The sequence below is a fragment of the Mangifera indica genome, chromosome 12 (genome assembly GCF_011075055.1).
Source record: "Mangifera indica cultivar Alphonso chromosome 12, CATAS_Mindica_2.1, whole genome shotgun sequence".
Lineage (NCBI taxonomy): Eukaryota > Viridiplantae > Streptophyta > Magnoliopsida > Sapindales > Anacardiaceae > Mangifera > Mangifera indica.
In genome coordinates this window covers 12,430,490-12,457,773 of record NC_058148.1, presented here as the reverse complement: position 1 = coordinate 12,457,773, position 27,284 = coordinate 12,430,490, and the positions used below count along the sequence as shown (strand labels likewise).

At 30.0% G+C, this 27,284-nt stretch overlaps 1 protein-coding gene across 1 annotated transcript; it reads left to right on the top strand.

Annotated features, from left to right (window-relative positions):
- Positions 1 to 22,147: 22,147 nt before the first annotated feature.
- LOC123192588 (ras-related protein RABF1-like) lies at positions 22,148 to 26,226 on the top strand. Its single transcript, XM_044605186.1, has 8 exons — positions 22,148 to 22,329; positions 22,674 to 22,753; positions 23,687 to 23,770; positions 24,521 to 24,615; positions 24,773 to 24,878; positions 25,153 to 25,242; positions 25,350 to 25,436; positions 25,895 to 26,226. The coding sequence occupies exons 1-8, from the start codon at positions 22,305 to 22,307 to the stop codon at positions 25,931 to 25,933; spliced, it is 606 nt and encodes a 201-aa protein (XP_044461121.1). The 5' UTR covers positions 22,148 to 22,304; the 3' UTR covers positions 25,934 to 26,226.
- The last annotated feature ends 1,058 nt before the right edge of the window (positions 26,227 to 27,284 follow it).

The window sequence follows — 27,284 nt, the reverse complement described above, 5'->3', positions numbered from 1 at the left end:
ATATAATCAAACCTTGAAAACATTAGTCAATTGCAATTTTAAATTAGCCGAAAGACCCACCCAAGCTTTATCAAAGTCTTACACATAAAGATTAAAAATTTAAATATTTATTTATAAATTGTTAAAATTAATCAAATCCATTAAACCTAAAGACATAATTGTCATTTAACAAGTAATATTTAATAAAATAAAATTTTCTTTCCTTTACCCCTACTGGTTTAAAGAATTAACAATTTTTTTCACCTAAAGTTTTTAAAATTACCTCTTCACCCTAAGGTTTTAATTTTTTTCTACATTTTTTGAAGACCTTCCCTGTTGTCGCCTTCAATGCTTTTCTTCAGCCAATCTTCAATTTCTCTGACAAAGACGATCTCCCAACGATGAGACATGTACAACGAAGAAGGAGAAGCAGGAGATCGATCAAAATCCAATGCACGACCTTCTCTATTCGCCTCAAATTGTTGTGCCTCTATTAAGTCTCTATAGGAAAAATGGAAGATCAACCAAAGATAGAGACGATCTTCCTATAATAAGACAAATTCAACGAAAAAGGAGATAGAGTAGATCAATCAAATTTGAACGCATGACCTTCTCTGTTTATGTCTATTTAGAGGGAGAGGGAGTGTTAGAGAGGGAGAGGGAAAGAGAACGACGGAGAAGGTTAATGAAAAATAGAAGAAAAAAATTAAAACCCTAGAGGAAAAAAGGTAAGTTTTCAAAACTTTGATAGAGAAAATTTGTTAGTTTTTTTAACTAATGGAAGGGGAATTATTTAGTTTAATGAATTTGATTAACTTTAATAATTCATTGGTGTGTATTTAAATTTTTTTAACTTTGCAATGAAATTTTGGAAATACATTAAACCTTGGGTAGAAAAAAGTCTTTTAGCCTTTTAAATTCTGTTACCAATAGTATAGTTAATTGCTTAGATCATTCATATTAGTCATAGGAATCTCTTTTAATTTTCAGTCTCATTAAATCCCATATTTAATCATTGATTCAAGTTATAAAGAGGATAAATATTCTAATATAACAATTAGATGGAGAGCGGCCGGCTGGTTGCCCTACTTATGGCGGACAACCTAGTATCAATTACATATATTTTTTCCGCGGTCAGTGGCCTCCATTATCAAACCCACGAAATCACAGATGTTAGCTTTAATTTTCTTTTCATAAATTAAGGTTCATTCGACGAGATGTCACGCTTTTGCATGCATGCCATGTCATGTAATCATTCTTCACCACCATCCATCTTCGCTGAAGCCATCAGCTTCTCTTTACTTCTCTTTACTTAGTGATTGAGGGTTAACGTTAGTGCAATAGAGTCTTATTATCATTATTATTATTATTATTATTGATGATAAGGTTTTCTTAATCGTACTGTGATTAGACTGAGGGATTAAGCATAAACAATATTTTTTGGTTTCTTCTTTTATTTCATCTTTAAGTCTTATCAAAAATAGTTGACAGCTAAACCAATGATCATCAATCACGTTCAATCATAAAAACATATGGGTGATGTGGACGATAATTATTAATTTATCAGTCGTTAGTTGAACAAATGTTAGTGGTTAAGTAATCGTCACACCCGAAATTTTGTCTTTAATTGATGTGCTTACACTTGGGAATAATGGATTACTTAATTTACTATTTATATGTCATTATTTAATAGTAATCCCTTTATTAAAATACAATTAAGTTTAATTAAATCCTAATCCTTTTGAAATTGAGGAAATATTTTTAATTCCATCCCTTGATGTTCCTAGCAGTTGACCAAATGACTATTTCCCACCCGAATTTGATGAAGTAATCGTTTTCATCTTTTATATTTAAAAACTCCATTCTTTTTATTTATACATCAAAGCCCAACGTTTCTTTTTAAAGTAAAACCATTTTTTTTATAATATATAATAGAATTAATATCACTTATAATTGTGATAAACCAAATAAATTATATTTTTATCTTAAGTTTTTCCCTTTTTTCGTTCTTATTTCTTAATTATTAGAAATGGGAAAGGAGCCAATATATGGGGAAAGAAGAAGGTGGCAATTGTTGTGAGGGCAACAATGGTGTTTCAAGTGAAGGAAAGAGCCATTGTGATAGAAGGAGAAGGCAACAGTGGTGTTTGGCCACTAAAGAACCTTGACCAAGCCATCCAATTAAATGAAAAAATACATGATGGAGTGAGTATTCATTACCAATTCCATTAACACATAACCACTTCTTACTACAAACGAATGTCTAAATTAGAAACCTTGCACTTACAATTACCTATAATAATCTTAGTTTATAGGAATGTTGTACTTTGAATGTGATATGTTAGTCTGGTAATCTTTAAAAAAAGAATGATAAAAAATTAAAAATTTATTGTTTTTCATATATGACTGTCGATTATGTTAATATCTTTTACCTTTGATTTATCATGTCTTGAAAAGACAAAATGGCTATTGAACACAACTAAAGCAAAAATGGAGGAGAAGCTATTACAAAGCAACCTTTCTTTGATGTACTAGAGAAGCTACAGGCAGAGAATAAATGGTAGACATAGGCAGGGAAAAATGATAAATATTCAAGCTCTAGACAAGGGATAGGATGAGAGACGCAACAATGGTGCTTACAAGGAAGGGAGAGTAGCTTTACAATCTAAGAGTGAGTGAGAGAGAGAGACACAAAGTGTGATGTTTTTGTTTAAACAACTACAAGAAAAAATTAACTGATTTAATATTAATGGATCTATGGTAAAGTAGTCGATGATAAAATGGATAAAAATTTTATTAAGCCTTTGGGGTAAACTATTATTTAGTTTCAATAAAAACATAGAATAATATTATTTTTTCACCAATTTTATAATAAATTTAATAGATTTATTAACAAGTTTAATATATGGGTAAAAAAAAACTTTTCAAATTTAAAGGGTAAAAAAATTAATTTCATCAAAGTTTGCAAGCGAAATAGTCATTTGGCCCTAACAGTGTGGTTTTTGGTTCAAAACAGTGGGCTGCTTAGCGATTTATGCTTGATTAGATTTACTAATCATGATTAATTAACTTAATAATCTCATGTGTTGACTCAATCAAATGCTGGACGTCCGATTCTCAGGATGAAATATAAAGATGTTTTTTCATTCAAAACCACACTCCGACGAATCAGATGTGTTTTATTAGAATATTAGGGGAGAAGGGCCATTTCCCACCCAATTTTTAGTCTGATCTCAAAAGTATACCCACGCCTAATGAAAAATTTAAACACTCACTTATCTCTAAACTGTCGTTAAGTTTTTCGTTAAATAGAGGGGTAAAACCATCATTTTATTGTTTACAGTCCAATTATATAATTTTATCGTATTTTCTTCATTTAATTTTAAAAATTAACTTTTACCCTCCATAATTCTTTTTTCACTTTCCCTCCGCCCACCGACGACGATGTGGCTAGAGGGAGAGTGATGAGCATCATCTAGATCTAAACGACGCTTGTCGTCCATTCTCTGGATGATGTTTGTCGTCTAGAATGGACAACGAAACGTCATCCAAAATAGACGACGAAACGTCATCTAAACTGGATGACACTTCTTCATCCAAAGATCTGGACAACGCTTGTCATCCAGATTTAGATGACAGTTGTCCTTCTTGGACGACGATCATCGTCCAGAGGTAGTCGACCTCTGTATGAAAACTTCTTCATCGTTATCAGAAAAAATGGCTACATTTCAGGGGGAAAAAATAAATTTTTTAAAACTTAATTTAAGAGACAAATGTTAGTTTTTTAAATTAAAGTGAAAAATGAGATAAAATTTTAATTATTTAATATTATTGATAAAATGACGAATTTACCCCTTAACCGTAACAGAAAATATATGGATGGGTCCAAACAGATTAAATTTTGAATAGATATTTGAATTTTTCATCAGAGATAGATATACTTTTGAGATAAGACTAAAACTTGGGTGGGAAGTAGTCATTTTTCTTAGAATTATTATCTCGGTTAATATTTGTATCTTAAAAAAGGAAAACAAATTCTAATTATTTTTTATATAACCAAGGACATAATACAAGTTAGAATCATTTTCTTTTATCTTTTTATAATCATTAGTTATGCGTATGTAATTGGAATTGAATATTCGCTTGTGCATTTCATGGGTTTTAAATTAATTTGATTAAATCCGGTATGATGTTATATTATGTTGCAACATCTTTAGATAAATCTCACATTGATAAAATACAGTAAAAATGTTAAGTATGTGTATGCATCTCACATCGTTTATGGATAAAAAAATTAAAACTGATTAAATAACTTATGAACTCTTTAAACTGTCAAGACGTATTTTGGATTGTAAATCCTATAAGTAAAATTATAATGAATTGAACAATATTCTGATAATGGATCAGTCTCCTATACTAGAGATATTATGTTGCTATAATTTATTTAAGCTCGGCTTATTCTTTAGAAATAATAGCAAGAGAAAATTATTATTATGTATTAATCTCTTAATATTTTACGTTACAATAAAAAATCTTAATTAAGTAGTTCTAAAATTTGGGAGAATTAATTGTCAAAAACCTTGATATTACTTGCCTTTTTACAAACTAGAAGAAATAAATGAGCATATAGTATTTGATAGAATACATATAAATTCTTCAATAATCCATATAAAATTTTCAATATTAGTTAATTAATTCAAATATTATTTTTTCTGCTTTTTCATGAATTATAGTGTCCTCGAGGCCCCTTGTGTTGCTCGATTCTTAAATCAAATTTAAATTTTGACAAAACGTTGATAGAAGCATTTAAAACCCTGATACGAAAGAATCATGACATAAAGAAAAGATTGAAATAATTAAGATAAAAAATAAGATATCCAAAGAATAAAATATTATAACGTTCCTATTCTAATTAATAAAAAGTCGACAACATTTAAGATAATTCACACGGTAATCGATTCTTCGTTGATTTTAATTTGATTCAATGATGATAACTTACGTGTATATCACTTTTTATTTAATCAATGTTGATTATCAAATGATCAATAAAGTATCTCGAATCGGCAACCTACCAAAATATGCCTTTAGTTTTATCTTGGTTGATTAATTTTTTAATTATAACTTAATTTATTTCATCTTGTTTTTAGCTAAGAGGTGTTTGTTTTCCTCAATACCAAGGATTACTTAGCTGTTTAATTTGATTTAAATACTAATTACCATTTAATTTCTCGAGATTAATGTGTCATTTATGGGTAACTTAAAAAGATAACAAGCATTTTATAAACAAATTCAAATATTGTTTACGTGGGAAAAATCATAATTTACTTTTAAAACGGGTGATACTATACATCCAAATTCCTTAAATAATTTTTTTTTCCCAATCAAATCCAATGCCGTTGATGCTGTTCTTCAATATTCTCCATAGAAGCTTATTGATGTGGCCCTGTTCTCACTTATGAAGAATCGGGCCTGTTTCTGAGGCTGGGCTCTTCAAATTTTGGTTGATTGGATCTTGCCAAAGCCGAATATTTCTATAGAGGTTGCAATGGGCGATGTCGATCACAGCTTGGCCCACAGAGTTTCTATGTTGGGTCGTGTCAAGGGTTGTCAGTTGATGGACTTTTATGTCAAACCATCTAATAAAAACTCAAGGTCTGGGGCATGGGCTCGAGTCTTTGGGCCGTGCACCATGGACCCTTGATGGTCGTCCTATTGGTCTTTTGCAGGACAGCCTTGAAAAATAAATTAAAGTAATATATTCGAATTGGTAGGGAACTGTAGCTGGTGGCAGTAATTTTTGTTCACTGCAATAGTAGATGTTAACCCATAAAAAAGAATAAAAAATGAAAGTTTAATGGTATTGGACTATGTCTAACTAGTCCATGAATCTGACAGAACTTACTTTCTTGTATCGGGCCAAGGTGGGCTATGCCAAATTGCTCATGTATGTGTGGCTCATCTGACACCTGTAACTGTGACTAATGTTAAAAACCATAATATGGGGGGTGTCGAACAAGAATAAAAAGATGAAAGCTCAATAGTATCAAATTGTGTCCAACCAGTCCATGAATATGAAAGAACTTATTTTTTTCGTACTGGGCTAAAGTTGGCCATGCTATATTGCTCGGTCATATCCAACTCATTTGACACCTATAACTGTAAGTGATGTTAAAAATCATAATACGGGAGGTATTAAAAAATAATAAAAAATAAAAGCTCAATAATATCAAACTGTGTCTAACCAGTTTATGATTCTGACAAAACTTACTTTTTTTTGTATCTGGCCAAGGTGGGGCATGCCAAATTGATTGTGCATGTCTGACTCATTTGACACCTGTAACTATATGAGGAATATTAAAAATCATAATATGGGAGATGTTGAAAAGGAATAAAAAATGAAAGCTCAATAGTATCGAACCATGTCTGACTGGTCCGTGAATCTGACTGAACTTATTGTTTTTGTATTGGGCAAAGGTGGATGTGCCAGATTGCTCATGCATGATCGGCTCATTTGACACATATAACTATGATTAATGTTAAAAATTGTAATATAGAAAATATTGAAAAAGAATAAAGAATGAAAACCCGATAACATCATACCGTATCTAATTGGTCTATAAATTTGACAGAACTTACTTTTTTGTATCAAGTCAAGGTGAGTCATGCTAAATTGCTCATACGTATCTAATTCATTTGACATCTGTAACTGTGGCTGATGATTAAAAACCATAATAGGGGAGGTATTGAAATTTGCATGTGAATAATATTATATTTTTTAAAATAAATTACGGCCTCCAACCCGTTCAATTTATCTTCCCCAACTAAATCTGAATTATTTTGTTGACTCATATGCTAAAATCCCTATGAAGAACTGACACGTGTAGCAACAAAAAGCTTTGGCAGTTGAGATTTTGCACAAGGCTTCGTGACCATGAAGTTCGTCTGCAAAGATTTTCTTGCTGAAGTTATCTTAACACGTGGCGCAGGATTATTAGCCTACCCAAATGAAAGAGATGGCGTTTAAAGGGTGACACAGCATATAATGTGGTTGGCCGAATAGGTAAGCTGTTATTCACACGTGGCCCAGTTATGAGTTCCCACTTGTCTATTTGAGGGATTGATAGTTAGGGTTGACTTGTTGCTTCACCAAGCCAATAAAAATTGTTCCATATGTAAGGCCAAAATACTATGGCCCATCCAAGGTTTGTAGAAAGAACATATGAACACTTTTAAGTTTCAAAAAGTCATATATAAGCTAGTCATCTACTTCTGTTTGTGATTTATGTATAGTGAAAAGGTAGAAAAGTTATTTTGTATAAATTTTTATATTTTATATATATATATATATATATTTTTCAATGGGTGTATGTTTTAGGACAAATTATAATTTTTTAAAAAGTTAAAAATGTTAATAAAATTTTTAAGAGATTTTTAGAAATTTTAAAAAAGTTTAAGGGTAATTTAAATAAATTTTATATACCTTTCAATAGTTTTAAATATATCAACTATACTTTCAAAAAATTAAATAAAACACAACATTTTAAGGTTGTTTAAAGTTTTAATATTTTTTAAGGGTTTAAGTGATAGATTTTTAAATAAAAGATAATATATAAGTAATTTGACATATGTATTAAGTGTTAATAATAATTTCATAATTTCATTAAAAAGACAAGATAATTATTAGAAAAAGCATATATAATTTATTGACGAAAATGGACGCCAAGTGACTATATGTCATTTCACCAAAACATAGGAGAGATTAGTCATTTGGCCATAATCTAAATGCGTAATGATCTCACATACGGTAAATACTTTTGTGGAGACCCTCTCATTATTTTACTCTTCTCATATGGTAAGCGGTATGCATTATCAAATATAATTAAACTATAAAATTGCATAACTTTTATTCAGAAATAATAATGTGTCATCATATAATTGAGTATTATTTTATTTTTAATTTTTAATTAACCAATTATATTATGACACATCATTATTTGTATATAAAATTATATATATAAGTTATACATATAACACTACTTTATCAAATTCATCTCAACATTTTTCTTATTAACTTATTATTATGGGGTGAATGATCATTATTGGTCTTTTATTATGATCCACCAATAACTATTGTTAGGATGGATAGTTTTGAAAATTAATGTTACATATCATTATTTTATCACACAAATTTTCATGTCATAATGGAAAGGAGAAGAAGAAATCCGGAATCCAAGATTGTTGTAAATGATACAGCTAGAAAAGCAAAAGAAGAATTTGACTTTGGAGTGAAAAGGAAAAAATAAAAACTTGGAAGAACACGGGAATCGCCACTTTGCTTCGTCAAAAGTTGAATCAAAACTGAAGTCATCACCGCACAAAAAAAAAAGAATTTCCATTACAAATTATTCAAAAACCAGTTGCTTGCTTAGCTAGCGATGAGTTGGTCGATCTCTCCCATCTACATTTTTCACCCCCTCACGAGCCTCTTAATTAACCTCACTTTATTATGTCCTTCTTCAACCTCTCTCCCTATTTAAACCCTCTGCAACATTCACTACATTTCATCAATCAAAGACTTCCAGCACTTATTTTTCAAAATGTCTGTCGCTACTTCAACTTCAGCCACTCTCTTTTTATTTCTCCTCCTTTTGTTGTCTCCTTCAGGATTAACCATGCTGGTGGGGGCGATCAGGCCGATATCACCATCGCCATTAACGGAATCTGATCAGAGTTTCACAACTTTGGAGCCGAAAACAATTCATCAAACGCATAAATTTCACAGTAGAGAAGTGAATGGTTGTTTGCCAAAAGGGTTTCATCGCACTTCTGCACCTAGTCGATATATAAACTATAACACTTTTGGTTCGACAATGTGTTCCACAGGCAAGCGTATCGCAACCAGGAAGCCATGAAAGTTATGAAGAAATCTGGATCATCATGTTTGAAAAGTTTATTGTTTTGTTTGCACTGTGACATATATATATAATTTGTTTGTGTATAAAGTGCTTAATCATATGTGGGTTTTAGGGTTTATACATAAAAAGAAAGAAAAAATATATTTGGCCTGGAGATGTAAGTCTTCTTGATCATATAAATAAAAAAAACTATATATTTTATAAGTTTCCATTGACCTATAAAACATCATAAATCAGAGCTTCCTTTCATTTTCTTTAATTTTCCTATAGAATATATATAAACACTTAAATAAACTTCTCCTTATGCAAAAATCATAATTAAGTATTGTAAATCAGCTGCTTAAATTCAATTCAATGACACTTAAGACAACTTAATTTTTTCAGGTTAAGTTCTGGCTATGGTCCTACATGTATATGAACTATCTTTGAACTTGTTACAATTACTGAAGAAGGCTGATGCCAGTAGACCCAACATGAGAACACCATTAAGTTCAATTTAATGAGCTGATGGGGGATAGCTGTCTGGAGTACAGAACATAAACGATCCCAATCATTAGACTGACAACAAAATTAAAAGGGTGGCAAATTAAAAGGATGTGCATGATACGAATTAACTTAGTTAAGTTGTGTAATAAATTGATCATGTTCTTATTAAATTATTAACTACTTAAATAATAGTAGTTAATTAAGACATTTGAGATCTTACTTTATATGAATTAATCTATATTTCCTACTCTCATAACAACCATTTATCCATTGTGAACTCTTCTAGTATTGAACTAGATAGCTTTAATTAAAAGAGAAGTTATATTTTTACAATTTAAGGCCAAATATTTATCACATTTATATAAAATGACATTTTAATACAATTTATGATTATTAGATTATAATTATAAATTATGATTATAAGAATAACTGATTATATTATGATTATTAGATTATGAATAATTATAATCTAATCATTGCTGTTTGAAAGATAATTAAAAAAGCTGATTATTTTCATTAAAATATTTAATATTTTTGATATTTTAACTTTTAGATTAGAAAAGTAAAAAAAATGCACTAATAATTCAATAATTCAGAAATGCTAATCTTATTATTAGCTCTTGAATTATGACTAAATAATTTTTAAAATGTGATTAAATCCACCACACATAAACTATACTAAACAGTCATAATTGATAATTTAATTCATTATACTAAACATACATATAATAACTCTCTAATTAAAATCAATTTTACCATGCTAAACAATCCACAATTGAGTGAGAAGACATTAATTAAGAAGCCTGAAAATAGTAGGAAGCCCGGCCCAATTAAAAATTAAAATTGGTTGAAGATCCACCACAGTGGGTAGCTCTAGCGCCTGATGCCAAAATATGGGCGCATGTAAGACTACTCTTCGATACAGCACGATGCCACACGGGTAGACTTAGAAATTTTAGCCCGTGATGGCGGCCTCAACGGGAAGTCTGAAGACTGCTTCAGTCCCTCCTTTCTCGTGGTCAAATATCCCTCAGGTACAACAGTAATACAAAAACAATAAAAATAAATATACCCAATTTTAATTAATTTAAATTACCGTTATTTTATTATTAGATGGTTATTATTAAATGATTTTAAATAAAAAATAAAATAATTTTAAATTTTATGATACTAAATATTTAATTAAATATTTAAAACTGTGTGTTTGACATTCTAGAAAATTGCTGGTTTTGCGGAACTTGAACCAACCAAGGTCAAAACCTGTTGGTGTTTCAACCATATATTCTCCTATTTCCATCTTGGTCTTCAGTCTGCTGACTCTGGATCCACTAAATATTCAACTATCTAAGCCTTCACAATTTTCAAAGATCATTTTCAACTATCTAACTTGGAACCATAAATGAAATCACCCCAATGAATGAAAACTTGTAATATCATGGGACAAATATTTTAATATCCTTTTTCTTTTCACTTCAGTCGGATTGGAATAATGAATTAATGCCTGCGTATTCTATACTCTCAACACTTTGATTGAATTCATCTGTTTTTATTGATATTAAGGTGAAACGGGGCGTTTTTGGTTTCACATTCTGAGGACTGCATGCGTTGGAAAGCTCCACCACATGCAGTTGTTGTTCTTATATTTCTTAACAACATTCAGAATTAATCTTCATTTTGTTTCAGATTTACTTTTTACCATTAATACTTTCTCGCTTCTTACGTTTTACCAGAACCCTGTAAACGAAGAAGCTCAATCGATGAATACATTTTTACTGAATTTTAAATAATAAAGATTTACGTCTTTACCAGGAAAAAGAATTTTTGGATTGTGAAATCTCCAACTCCAAGGTCCAAATTCAAACACTTGATTCAACGTCTTCCCCTTTATTTTAAAAACATTAATCAGCACTGTGACTTCAATTTACGATGCCTCCAGGATCCTCCATGGGTGAATCCTCAACACAGTTTTCACACTTACAGCAGAAAAAAAGTAATTAATTAATTTATAAAAAAAGTTTTTTAACTCGTTCTTCCAAAGTTTAAAAAACTCAGAAATTTCTTTTTAAAAATTTTAAAATTAAAAAAGAAAAAAAAATTAGAAAGTTTCGAGGTTGAATATACTTCGATTCTGTAAAATAAAAATAAAAATAACAGAAACGAGGTTTAGAAGGTTCTATTTCCACGTGGTGGGTTGACAAAAACAAGCTAATTAATAAGTAATAACCAATTAAAATAATATTATTATTAATAATCAAAGATTTGGCCATCATACAGAAAACCCTTTTAGATATTTACAACTATTAAAAATATGAATAAAATATTTTTATATGCAAGTAGAAAATATATACTAAATAAAATTAATGTAAAAATAGGGAAATGGATATTATGGGAGGCATAAGGGGGTGGTGCAAACGTGGGCATTCACGAAAAGAGGAGGCAAATTTGGTCATCAGTCAATAAAGGTTAGCAGGAAAGGATCTCAAGCAAATCTTAATTTTGTCCTTTAATTATAATTTAAAATCAATTTAATAATTCATTAATGATATGATAACCTCAATTAACATCAAAAAGGCTGATTAAACACAATTTATATTTTAATTATCTTTCGAACTACATCTACTTAGTGGAAGCCAGTGCGTCTCCTTTGTCCATTTTTAATTACCTTTTTGTCCTTTTATCATTTATTGATTTTTCTTTTAATAAAATTATGTGTTTTCAGTTTTGAGTATTTAATTAAATATTTATAGGATAAATTATCACGTGATTAAATGATTTTAAATTAAGGATATAATACTATTTAATCATATAATAATACATAATTTAACTATTGAGTTAGATACATATAAAATTATTACTTTTAGGGACTGTTTGGTTTCAATTTTTGAAAATTACCTTGGTAATCTATCTTTTATTCTTTTGTTTGGTTTATCAGTAATAAAAGATTACAGTAATATTTTAGTACCAATACTGACGTGGCAGGTAATATAGGTGATAATCTAATTACCACCTTCACTTTAGGTATTTAAATATTACCAAGATAATCTTGATTTTATTATAATTATATTATTATTTATTAATTTTTTGAGACAAAAATAAATTTATTTTTAATTAATATGATAAAAAATATTTAAAAATAATTATATTCAAGGACATTTAAATAAAATAATTTACTAATAATCTTTTATTACCTTTAACCAAATACAATAATTATTTATACCTATCAAATATAGTAATCATTTATACCCAGTAATCTTTTAAGTAATTTATCTTTAATGTAATCTTTCTATTTTGATAATAAAACATTTCCCAAACCAAATACCCCCTTATTTTATATATGAAAACTTAACAAATAGTACCTTTTAAAAATTTTTTTTATAAGAGTAAATTTTTTTATTAATATATACAAATACTTGCTTAGCAAATTTTATAAAACATTTAAAAGGTACTGGCAATTTTTTGGGAATTTTTTTTTAATTTTTATGAAATACCATAATATGAAAATTCAATGTAACTTTTTTGTCCAAACCTAAACTTTAGAGAGAGTATCATCAGAAAATTAAAATTCAAGAACATGAAAGTTATCCCATTTAAACAGAATGTAGATATTCGAAAATTGTTAATCAAGATGTAAATATCTTGGATGAATGAGATCTGAGTATTTTAGATGAAAGTTCATTGCCACTTTGAATGACCAAAGTGGCAATGAACATTAGTAGTCGAAGGTGTAATTTCTCCTCTGACAACTATTGAATCTTATAAGTTAGAGCCTCTCGCTAAACACTAAACCAATCTATTGTTGAGAATGTCCTTGATATATTTTATGAGCAATTTAGAATATAATTATCACAATGTTACAATAGAAGTATTTCTAAATCCACAAGCGAGATTGATATTTCTAGCAAAATTAAATATCTTCTTAATACTTTTATGTCATATCACCTTTTGTTAAAATCAAATAAATTATTTATAAATTAATTATCTGTTAGAGCTATCCCAATGATCTATGCTTAGAAATTAAATTTTGTTCAACAAGAAAACAAAACTCCAAAGTATAAAGATGTATGCAAATGTTGACTAAATTGGATTAGTACATGATATACCATCCACTTCAGGTTATTTTATCTTTGTGGGTAATAATTTTATCACGTGGAAAAGTATGAAACAAATTGTTCTTCTTGTTTGACCTAATGATGAAGTTGAATTTAAAGTTATGATACTTGGATTTTATGAAATATTATGACTATGACTCCTCTTGCAACACTTAGGGTACTAATTTGGGCACTCATTTCAATGTATTGCAACAATAAAAATGCATGAGATATTGCACTTAGTTCAATACAGTACGAACATATTAAACATGTAGAGGTGGGCAAATTCTTTATTAAGGAGAATGTCAATAAGAAAGCTTTAGGGTTATTAATATTCAATCAGAGGATTAATTAACTGACATTCTTATCAAAGTAATCTCAAATCTATTATTCTCAAGTTTTTTTTAGATAAGTTGGGTATGAATGACATCTATACACTACTTGACGAATACTATTAAAGATTGAGATTGATTTTATAAATGTTTTTATGTGATTTCTTCCTATTAAACTTGACCAATCAGAGAAATTATTAGGTTGTATATTAATTGTATTGATCAAATTTTAGGAGTGCTACACCCACATATTGGATTTAAATAATTCATTAAAATAAGTGAATATAAATACATATGACATTGATCAATTCTCTACACTTAGATTTTTATACAAACTTGGATACATGATATAAGTTTATTTATATTTATTAATTACATTAAATAAAATAAACTTTGAATTTAATGATCGACCTTATAATCATTAAACCAGATAAATTAAAATTTTAATTTTGATATATCTTTAAAAATAACTTAAACTTAAATACTCTTTTATATATAAATATTTTTTTTATTAATCAAATAATCTTTAAATTCAACTATTTCTCTTGGAAAATATGAAAAATCTGTCACCATCGGTAAACATCTTGAGAGCCAATTACGAAAAACTAGGAGATATTTAATGCTTGTGAATGAATTGGATAAGTTTCATGTTAAATGGTACGTTAAGGAGAGTAAAATACCGAAAAAACAAAAAACATTATAAAATGTTTTCTATAAAATTAAATAAATAAAAGCATTTTCTTCTGAAATAAATATTCCAGTCTGAGGACAAAATCGTAATTTCAATTATAAAGATTATCCTCTTAACACAAGTTTGCTAATCTAATCGAACTTATATAAAGGCTAAAACCCTATGAACTTTACTGCAAAGCCAGTAAGAATCTCTCTCTCATTCTAATTCTAATTTAAATTAAGTTGCAGCACCATCAACAGCATCACAAGAAGAATCACCATCTTCGTCTTCGTCTTCATCTTCCTCATCTTGTTCACCAGCTTAAGAAGGACAAGAAGCAAAATAGAAGTGTAATGATGAAGGAAACTGAGAACTCATCAACCGGTAATTTCTGCAACAAACACCTGACTCTTCCCTGCAGATCCTTCGGCAAGCGATGCAGCCGCCTCGTGAAGGAACAACGAGCAAGATTCTACATCCTCCGACGCTGCGTCATCATGCTCGTCTGCTGGCACGAGTATGGCGAACCGTAACATTTAGTAAAATATTAATCAATATTTCCACCTAGCTAGTTTTCTTCTTGATCAAATCATTGTGAGGGTGTGATATATATTAGTTTGCACAGAGAAGAACAAATTTTGATAGTTTTATTTTGTAAATTTTTAGCTGCAGATCATGTACTCGATCAAACTCCTCCTCAAGGATGAGATTAATGGAGTTATTTAATATTATTTCTGCAAATTAATTTAATTTTTGTGGTGGGTAAAGATAGCATATGCTTGGTAGATAATTTTGGGCCACTGTGATTTGACAATTATCAATTATTTGGAGTTCATTTTGGCGTTGATTACACAGGTTAGCTAATTTAATTAATTAATTTTTCGTCTTTTTTTAATAATTTACTTTGTTATTTTTATTTGTCTCTAGCTTTATTCCTCATAATTCCTCCAAATCTTGACAGGGAATTTGTTATTATATTTATTTTTTAATTGGCATGATTGAAATAAATATTATTATGGGTTTGAATGATTACTCAGTCCAGAAAGGACTCTCAATACCTATGAGTTAGAACTTAAAAAGCATAAAATTACAAAATAAAAGTAAAATTATTTAATGTTTTTATTAAAAGAAAAAGGAGATTTTGGTGAGTGACTGGTTGAAAGACAGAAAGAAAGAGAGTGAAAAAAAAAAAATTTGAAGAAATTGAGGAGAAAGAAACAGTGACAGAGAAAGGAGACAAGGAGAATCCTTACAACAGAGCGACGTCGTACAGTTTCCTTTCAAATCTCATCATCGCTTTTTTAACCCCCTCGTGCGCTTCCTCTTTTTTCTCTTCAACTCCCACCACCAGAACACCACCAAAAATTTACCATTGAACCCCTCTTCAACCATTTTTTTTCTCTAATAAATAAAGCAATAATTTCTTTTTTTGTTCTTTAGTTTTATTAAATATGTTAGAATTAATTGGATTTTTAAATTAGTATTAATTAGAATAATAATTAGAGTGATAACTATTTAATTATGCGATAAAATACTATAATACTACTCCATCAATGTGGGACCTCTTTGAAAAATTGACACGTTGAGTGTGAATGGGCCCGCCCATGGAGTCATATCAAAACAATGGCAAAATTCATTGTAAACAAAACAATAATGGTCTATATCTTGTTCTTTTCTATTGTTTATGCCAATTGAATTCCAACCCTCTTTTAATCTAATTTTATGGATTTTGAAATTTAATTTGACCTAGAATTTAGATGATGAGTAATGTTATGTATATATATTTTTATATATAATTTATAATAAATCTATATGTATCTATTTTGAATACAAAAATAAATACATATTTATATATATCATCATGTGATTGAGTGATTTGAATTAAAAATAAAACAACATCTAATCATATGATAATATATATAAATATGTTCATATTTGTGTATCTAGAGTGAGTATACATAATATTATTCTATAATTTAAGTATACAGATGATATTTTATCATATGATTAGGTGTTATTTCATTTTTAATTTAAAATTATTTAATTATATGATGATATATTATCTCTATATTTAAATTTTATATATATAGTTTTTATTGATTCGACAAATTATGCTAAACAATTTGAATTAACCAGAGCAATTTATGTCACATGTGCATACAAAATTGTGATCCCATGCTGATTTAAAAATATCTTCTTAATTATATGATGATTAAATAAGTGAATAAACTTGTCAAATTCATTGTCACATGGGTTGCTATTCAAACTTTGTGCATGTAGCATCATACTTTTAATTCATGTATTTTTATAATTAATAAAATTATGAATATAATTTTATGCACAATTAATTATGTATTACTATGTGATTAAGTATTAGTTTATTTTTAATTTTTAATTATCTAATCACATGATAATATATTATTAATATTATATACATAATATTACTTCTTTATATTATGTTCCTTTTTAACTAGAAAATATAAATAGAAATTCTGAATAAATAATTTATATATTGTAAGTGAAAAATGGACGGAAATAAGGGGCCTAAATGTTCACTAAAAGTGTAAACACAAGCGGAACCCATTTATCTTGAAGCTTTTTAACTGGAGCTTGTTCCCCGCAAAGTGTGTTAGTCAAATCAATTTGAGCGCAACCCACAAGTCACAATCTGTTGCATTTTCATCCCCATCGCAGCCTCTTGCCGGCTATCGCCTCAAAAGTTCTCTGACTTATCATTTTCATTAAGCAAATTAATTCGTTTTTATAGGCCTCCTTTGGAGGACATTCAATTTATTCTTTAATTTTTGCTGGGCAATGCCAGGAGCAATGTCGTTTTGACTTAGATTTTTATGTTTGTTTATTTCAAGTGCAATTTGGTTTGGAAAATTATGGTGCACTTGGTTTGAATAATTCCTAATTAAGAAAATAAAATATTATTATAAATATAGAGTATTTAAAATATTGCTAGACATATATTATTATTATATTTTATAAAAAAATTGATAATTATAAATAATTAATGTATTTGATTAGATGTAATAAAAAATATCAAATTTTTATTTTTATTTAAATATCTTTGAATTTAATTATTTAAATATATTTTTTATACTATTTATTGTATTAATTAAAAAACAGTATTTTTATTTAAAAAATTAATAAATAATGATAAAAATTGTAATAAAATAAAGATGATTTTGATAATATTTTAATCATTAAAATAGATATAGTAATTAAATTATTTTTATAATATCAATAAAAAATTATTAAAAATATTTTATTATTAGGTAATATAAATAAAATAATATTAATGATTTCAACATACTATTTAAATACTTAAATACTTACCCTTCCTCACAGGCTCTTTTATGAATCCGTATTTTATTTTTTAAAATATTAAAAATTTTGTATTAAAGGAAAATTTATATATAAATATATATAACGGGTTTGTATATTAAAGATTAATGTTAATGATACAATTAATGAAGTCTAATTAAGATTAAGTGAAAGGTCCATTAATTGAGTCTCATCACCGAGCACCCCACGTGACCAATCTGACTTATTAGTCACAACAATTAATTTCGATCACAAGTTCACCCATCTTATCCTCTAATTAAAATCTCTTATCATTTCCAAATTTTAATCACAAATCAATTATGTCACATCTTTAATGTCCACCTCCACTTTGATTTAGCCACCTTATCACCGTCTTTTCATACTTTATGTTAAATTATTAAAAGTTTAATTTATGCAGATTCATTTTCAAAATCAATAATTTTATTAATTAATTTAGATGGGTGCAAAAAATTTTTTTTTTTTTAATTTTCAATCATACCTTACCTATAAAAGTTGATTTCTGTTCATTAAAATTTACTATTATACTTAAAATTTAATTATATTTTATCTTTTGTCAATTTTTCGAATAATTATAGTCTTATATTGTGTTATAATTTTTTAAGATTAAGAATATTCACACAAAATGGCTCATAAGAGGAGAAAATATTATGAAATTTGATTATGACATCAACATTTAGGGTATGGCTCCTTTGGTTGATGATATATTTTACGATAGAGATGTGCTATAAGACATATTCAAAAGACATATTTTAAGAAGTGGGTTCCAATACTAAGTGATGAGATTAACTAGATCGGGATGGGAAATCAAACATTTGCAAGAAAAATACTGACAACGAACAAGAGCAATAAAGATATGTGGTTGTGAGTATTTTTAGTTTTATCGTTTAGACAATTATCACCGTTTTCATAATAATCAAATAATGTCACATCATAGACAGTTAATTATTTATATTTAAAATAATATATATTAAAGTGAATCATGTATACATGTCAAAGGAAGATATGATTGATATCTCAAAGAAATATATAATTAATATTTTGTATACGCAGACATGACAAATAGGGTTGGATTTGCACTGAGTCAAATTTGAGCTCATCTAAACTTGAGTAGGCTTGCTTCAGTGGATCAAGCTTATTTCAGAAGTGTTTGAACTTGACTCATTTGAGATAAGTTGAGCTCAAGTTTTAGTATGATTTATTTGAGAGAAGTCAAGTTTGATTTGATATTAAAATAATATTATTTTGATGCGTATTGGTCAAAATAATATCATTTTAGTTGACTAACATCAAAATTTTTTATATTCGTGAACTTGTCAAACTGAACACTCATAAAGCTTGAATTCCAGTTTGTTTAAATCGAGCTTATTTTAAATTTATTTGAACTAAAATTAAACAAATTTGATTCGAATCTATCATAATAACAAACCAAAATTTGGGTATTAAGAGAGACCAGAGGTTCACCCAAATAATCGTTCATATTCCTACCAAAGTATTTTAATAATTAGAGTTGTTATAATAGTGGAGTGTTTGATGTTATCTTATATATATATTTCTGTGTTAAAACATACGATCTCTCAATTGTGGATGAAATTAAACTCTAATATAAATAGGGAGAATCAGCTGTCAAGGTCCCATTAATTATAATGGAAATTTTAATTAAAAATTCTCGAAAACAATAAATTGAAAGGGCTGAACTAACAAATAATCCGGCCCCCTTCCCCATCACTACAATCTCCACCACCTGTCCTCCATAAAAGCTTCAGAGCACCTAACTACAACAGGCCAAAAATTGGGTTTTTGAAAGAAGAAAAACTCAAAGTAATAACTCTGATTTGGTTTGAAATCAATAATACTTCCATAAATTGGACTCATTTAGGTCTTAAAATTGGGTTTATCCCTTGGAGGTTGCTTTTTCCTTTCAACATTTCCAAACATCACCCTAACAATATCTCAAACATTTCCAATCACTTGCCTGGTTGCACCAATTTTCTTCTTCCACAAATCAGTTTTAGGTTTAACAAACAAATCAAATCAACTTAGATTTATACAATAACAAAATCTTCGTAAATAGACTTCAAGCGATCAATAAAGGATGAGTTACCCATATATAACAGTATGAGTTTAAAACTCACCGATGACATATTATCTATATATTCAATTAAATTCTTAAAACTAATGCTGGTTAATAATATGTTATTAAATGCAATAATGGGGCCTGGCAGGTTTGTGGGTTAAGAAGAAGAAATCAATATTGTGCCAAAATAATGATATAAGTCAAAAGGATTAGAGGGGCATCATATTAATTAAGTGCTTGCCAATTCTTGGAATTAATAATTGGTTCAAGAATTTTTCAAATATTTTTTTTTCTTTTGTTTTGATATATTTAGGCAAACAAATACAGTGATTGATGCTGCAATAAAAAAGAAAAGCCCCTTGGTCTAACCTTTCTCCACTATAGAGATAAGGATGTTTGAAAGTGATTAGGGCGCTATCATTTTTCAATTAGATGACAAATGCATCTTAATCAAATTCACTTTATAATAATGACTCTTAAGGAATCATTAAAATGAAGTTGAAGAGTCGAGAAGCAAGGCACTTGGCCTTTGATCAGACAACGCAGTTGCTATCAATTAATTGGAATCACTTCGAATAATGTTACATGTATAAATTTATTTATATAATCTGAGATAATAGTATCTAATTGAGTGATTTTAAAGTTAAAAAAAATGAACAATTATATCACTTAATCCTTAAGGGGTAGTTTGAATAATAAAAGAGGAAACTTCATCTATAACAGAACATGTGTTCAAATCTCCTCTGATGATATTTCAAAATCAAACTCTTAATTTATCTAATTTAATGATTGTGGGATTAGTCATTGGTCGAGTGGTTATTTTACTCGGTATGGTTGGTTCGGTTCCATAAATGTAACAATCCAGCTCGGGTGGGGTTCTTCGTTACTAAAATAATAATAATAATAACAATATCACGTAATCATAAACTATTACTAATTTGTATAAATAAATTTTTTATTTATATGTATAATTTTATCTCACCACAAGGAAATTCCTATCAATTAATTGGGCCAAATTTGGCTCAACTCAATGTGAATGTTAATTGTGTTTTCAAAGCGAGTGCTACATAAAAAAGCCTATAAAGTTTGGGCCTCCCTATTGATTCCCAGTTGGGTTTAGCTCAAAGGATTGGTGTTGCCGAAATTCTGTATGTTTCTGCCTTTACGTTTTCAGAATGAACTGAATGTTGAAACTCTTTTAGTTGTAAAATATTTTGTTATTACATTGCATAAGTCTGGCCTTGAAGCCTGAGCAGAAAGTGGTAGATTACTAGAAACTTTATAACAAATTGCTGCAAACTACAGCATTGCTAGCTTTTTGGTTTGGTTGGCAAGTAAAAATGAGTGCTGGCAATTAGTGAGGGAAGGCTGAAATTCTTCTTAACTCATGAGCAATTCCATGGCCAAAAGAGGTAATGTTACAATTTAAGAACCTCAAATACCAAGTACATCATTTATGAGTTTCACGGTATGTTAATGAAATGATATTGATAAGTCAGCCCCTATAGGTAGCTTGAATGGTAAAAATGAGTACATTCAAAATCAAACTTGTTGTGTGGCCGATTATTAATCCTAGGGTCTCAACACAACTTGCCTCACGTACAAATCTTGGCACAAGCCACCATTTTTAGGGTGTTCTAACACCTAGAGGTGTGCCTATACCCCCAACATATTACAATATACAAAATACCCATAATTTGCATTCACATTTTCTATAAGGCCAAGAGACTTATTTTCACCCATGGTATAATATAATTTCAAACTCCCACTTTGTAATTTTCAAAAACCTAAACATTTATTTATAAACAAATTTTTATTAAAAATCTCAGTTATGGTTAAAAATAAAACTGTTATTTAATAAAAAATTTAAGTTTATTATATTCTTTTTTCTAAATTTAAAAATTTAATAATTTTTTTTAATCTAAAATTTAAAAAATGATAAATACTTTTCACGATTTGTTCCTCTCTTCTTTGGAGTGGATTGATGATCTCTAGTCATTGATTGTCCTTTTTTCTACTTTATCTATCTCCGATCTTCTTCTTTTGCTTCTCTAACCATTTTCACGCTATCTGAACACCAAATCATCCTTTGGCCTTTCTATAACTTCATTTGGAATTAGAAGCGTCACTACGTGAAACATCTAACTATTTGAGTATGTAATATAATAATAAAATAATAAAAGGAAAATAAAAAATCATTCTTCACGTTGAAAAAGAAATTTTTTTTATTAATTATATTCACCCTAAAACTATATAATAACACGAATAAGAACACAATTAAGAATCCAGCTTTAACGATCACAAGCAATTCTCCAGTAACAATCTAACTGAACATCGGAATTCTGCACTTCAATTGATCGTTTATATGTATATCATATTCACGTCAAGTATCCTATTAGCCACATGGGTTGCTCTGCTTCCCTTCCAGGTGTGTAGGAAATTTGTATATGTAGTTATTGAAATTGATTGGGTATTATGTTTCATTTGTTTGATTCATTTTTGAGCTGAAAATTTTGTGATAATTGAATATGATGTGTAACCGTGATTTGTAATTTAGGGATTGTTCAATTTGGGTTTCATTGTTCATTTTTATGCTGATTATGTTGGATTTGAGTTGAAAGGACTCGAATTAATGAATAATTTGTGAATTTATTTTTTATTTTTTTATGTTTAAATTTTGAGTTGAACATGGCGATTGGGAGTTTTGGAGTTGGTTACCATTTGGGAATTTTTGTTGAATGTAATTGTTCTATGGAATTTTGATGTTTGCAGATAGGAATTCCAGGCAGTTGAGTGGACTAAATGGTTTTGAGAGCAGTGGGGCAGCTGATGCGAAAAACCTGCGTGTTAAGGTAAATTTTTGCTGAAAAATGTTGTTTTAGTGTATTTGTATGTTGTTTTGGTGAAACCTGATAGGTATGTTTTCTAAAATTATTTTTTTACTACTTGAAAAAATTGATGTGGGTAACAATGTAATCATAGACAGGATTGGGACCTGCTTTAATATTAATAAATAAGAATTATTGGAGCATTGTAGAAAGATAGTGGTGGAGGTATGTTGCTGAAGTGCACTATTTTCCTTAACAATCACAATTTAAGTGTAGGACAAATAGTCACCGTGCCAACTTTATGACAGTTCTTACAAGCTTTGTCATTTTTATTAGCATTGTAGGAGATGCCATGAAGTTCCATATTTTAAAGATTAATGATCATCATGATGTTTGCAATTATGATGGGTACTGAAAGCCTGAAAGCTGTTGTCTTAGGCTAGGATGAAGTTATCGGCTTTGCTGGACTGTGGAGTAATTGTTGGAGTTCTATTTGAACAGTTGTATCAGTATAGAGGCTCTTTTGGCTTGCTACCTTTGGATAGGTAGGGTGCTATAAGAGGCGTGGAAGATTAGTTGGTCAAGACTTGATTTGCAGGAGATGCCAAGTAGATAAATATTAGATGCATTTTCTTGCTCTATTGTTTGGAATTGTTTCATTACTGATAACAATTGATAGACTGCACTACTATAACAATAAGTGTCACAATCACATACTTGCATTGAATATTTAGGAACTTGGCCAACACTTGAAAAAAATTGACTCAATGTGAGTGCCAACCTATTATGGGATCATAATGATGCAAGATGAATTGAACGCAAACGTTACTAGGAAAGGAGAGGATTTTCTCTCATTCTACCTTCTATGAAGCATGGAAAACTTAAGCAAAATGCATATTTCATGTTTTTTTTTAATAACTGAATGCAGCTAATCATTCGTTCTTTTGCTGTGTACAGCTGGTTTTATTAGGTGATTCAGGTGTTGGTAAAAGTTGCATTGTTCTTCGCTTTGTTCGTGGCCAGTTTGACCCAACATCCAAGGTATGATATGGGCAATGTTGTTAAAACTGCACCTTCCTGATGCTTGGCATCCTACATGATACATGATTTTTCTGCATTTGTATATAAACACTCTTGCTCATAGTCTTGCCTATGTAATAGTATCATTTGGATCTACAACTTTGATGCAAGTGCACTAAAGTCTAACTATTTGAGTGAGCAGGCTAATTTCATTATTGATTCTATCCTCTCACTTTTTTTTCCTTATTCAATTGTGTTCTGTAATCTGATTTTCTAGAACATATGCACTTTACTTCATCAAGGGGGCAGGCTTCAGTATATGCTTGTAGTTCAACTCCTGAAGAACTTCTCGCCTAATTGCACCTTTTGATTTTAATAGCTTACTTAAAATATCAGTTATCTTTCTTAAGTAAATATCTATCTTATCTCCTAAATGGCCTTGAAACTTTCTGTCATAAAAATATTCATATATGTTTGGCTTTTCTGTTGGTTGTTGTTTACGATAGTTGTCTTGCTAATTTTAGGGCTGTGTTCAGTAACTTCTTGGCATTGAAGCTTTCTTTTCCTTCAAGGAATCTATTTTTTAGGGTGTTTTCTGCACATTTATTTGTTTCTTTAAGCTTCCTAGGTTGGGTAGCATTAACATTCTTTGGGTGTGTAGATTAATAGCTTGTTTACTTATTTATATATACTTCGGACTTCACACTTCATTCAAATGCCTCCATACAAATATGAAAAAGAAAACTAATGTTTGTTGTTATTCTAATTCAGGTTACAATTGGAGCTTCTTTCTTGTCTCAGACAATAGCTCTGCAAGATTCTACAACAGTTAAATTTGAAATATGGGACACAGCTGGCCAAGAAAGGTATTTAAGTTACTCACCCATATGCATAGCATATCAGTGATACTGTAGGTTCATCAGAATTTCTCATTTTGTCATGTTCTTTGTGTAAGAGGACCCTCTAATCTCTATCCCTCTCTCTTTCACGAATACACTTTAATTGTGACTGTTTCTTCTTCAGATATGCTGCACTGGCACCGCTGTACTACAGAGGTGCTGCAGTTGCAGTTATTGTGTATGATATAACAAGCCCAGAGTCATCCAACAAAGCACAATATTGGGTTAAGGTAGTTTCCTTCTATAAATTTTCTTTCTAATTTCTCTACTGCATTTTTTATTGACTGAAGTTATGAAACGATTGGATAACTATTCTCAGACTGTACATGAATGTAAGGGTTTCTAGAAACATATGCATTTACTAACTTGATTGATGTGTCCTAACCTCATCCAAAAACACTGATATTTAAACCATATCTGTAATTCAACTTGGTTATACCTACTATTGTCTCACTTTTGCTTTGTTTTTTTCTGGATAAGTAATTAGTTTTTAGCATCTAACAGGAGCTACAAAAACATGGGAGTCCTGATATAGTCATGGCTTTAGTTGGTAACAAAGCTGATCTTCATGAGAATCGAGAAGTTCCCACACAAGTGAGTGCAAAGATACTGTGGCTGTATTATATTTCTTCATGTCTCCTGGATATTCTGAGTTTAATCCCTATTTTATTAAATTTAACATATGCTGTTTTATCTTGAAGGATGGCATTGAGTATGCAGAGAAGAACGGGATGTTCTTTATTGAGACCTCTGCCAAGACTGCAGATAATATAAATCAGTTGTTTGAGGTATACTTGCTCTTTCATATTATAGCATGGTCATATTAACTGCACTCATATGTGTGTATCTTACTGTAAACTCTTAAAATAACTGTGCTTAACTGCCATTCTTCTTTTGTTTTGAATATATAATATTACATCTTTTTAGTCAACAGCTAGTCGTTATAGGCCTTCATGTAGAGGTTTGTTTCTGATACTGTCACTACATAATATAAATTATTTGCATACACACACACACTCCTCCGGAGTAAATGACTTATGTTTTTCTATGCTGCTCTTTCTCAATGGACCATGGTAAACTATTCTATAGCCTATAACCTTTTCATGGTGAAGTCATTGAGAAATATTGCCCAAATCTTAAGCCTATAAGAACCACTTTAATTTATGCTGTTCTCTCCTCTGATTGAATGGTAAATTCAGTTATGTCTATCATGAATTGATTCTGACGATATTACTCTTCCTTGCAGGAAATCGCTAAGCGACTTCCCCGTCCATCCAGTTCATAATTGTGGATGCATGGAATCTCCCAATGTAATGTGCAGATGTTTTTCATTAATTTGAGACTACTTGTTCTGATTAAAATTGTATAATATACATGGTTTATATAGATATTTACAAATTCACAAATCAGGAAATTAGATCATAATAGAAGGAAACCAATCTATAGTTTTAAGTGAATCACACACTAAAACAGCAAAAAAAAAACCACTTGATAAATTAGAACATCCTCACATGTAATCCCCACATAATGTCAAGTTTGTGTATCATGTTGGATTTAATCCTAACTCTCTGTTCTGTATGTGATTGTCTGTTTGATATGAAAATTCAGTTGCAGCACTAGGACGAGGATTTACGTTGGGCAGTTGATCCTATTCTTATGGTAATATAGTAGAAACCCTAAACTACTTATTGTTATAAGGCGTTATGTAACAATCCAGGAAGGGGGGAAAAGACAAAAGATATGGAGGTTGCAGATATTTTGAACCCAAATCCCGAATAATTGGTGAATTCTCCTTTTTTAATTATTTAGGCTCATCACACTTTGATGTGGTAAGGAATTTTTGCTTCAAACTTTTTTTAAGAAGTTAAAAAGAAGGGCCAAACGACTATTTCCCACCCAAGGTTTAGCGTTTTCTCAAAAGTCCCCCCTTTAACTATGGAAACACCAAACACCCACCCATGGCCGGTTAGATTTAACCAAACCCTAACGGTGGTAGGGGTAAAATTGTCATTTTTCCTATAATATTAAAAATAAACTAAAATAGAATCTAATTTTGCCCCCCTAAACTTTAAAAACTAAAATTTTCCCCCCGTCTAAGTTTTAAAAAATCACAGTTTCACCCTAGGGTTTGGTTTTGAAATCTCCGACGACCTCTCCGGCTCCGTTGCTGACGACCGCTCCCTCCCAAAGCAACCTCTCCTTCCAGCGATCTCTTTCCTCCCATTTGGAGGTCCGATCGGCGCCCGGAGACGTCGTGGGAGACGAAGTTCTTCGTCTTCCCAGACGAAGCCGACGCCGTTGTCTTCCTCTGGGAAGACGATCGTCTTCCTCTGGGAAGACAGTCGTCTTCCCAGAGGTCTTCTTTTGGGAAGACGATCGTCTTTCCAGACGAAGACGATGACGTCGTCTTCGTTTGGGAAGACGAAGCCCGACGAAGTTCTTCGTCTCCCACGACATCTCCGGGCGTCGATCAGACCTCCAAATAGGAGGAAAGAGATCGCCGGAAGGAGAGGTTGCTTCGGGAGGGAGCGACCGTCGGCAACGGAGCCGGAGAGGTCGCCGGAGATTTCAAAACCAAACCCTAGGGTGAAACTGTCATTTTTTAAAACTTAGGTCGGGGAAAAATTTCAGTTTTT

Bases quoted from the DNA above. Each gene is read 5' to 3' on its own strand.
- LOC123192588 (XM_044605186.1), top strand. From the start codon at position 22,305: ATGGGTTGCTCTGCTTCCCTTCCAG. The intron at 22,330-22,673 runs GTGTGTAGGAAA...TGATGTTTGCAG, and splicing joins TTGCTCTGCTTCCCTTCCAG to ATAGGAATTCCAGGCAGTTG. The intron at 23,771-24,520 runs GTATGATATGGG...ATTCTAATTCAG, and splicing joins AGTTTGACCCAACATCCAAG to GTTACAATTGGAGCTTCTTT.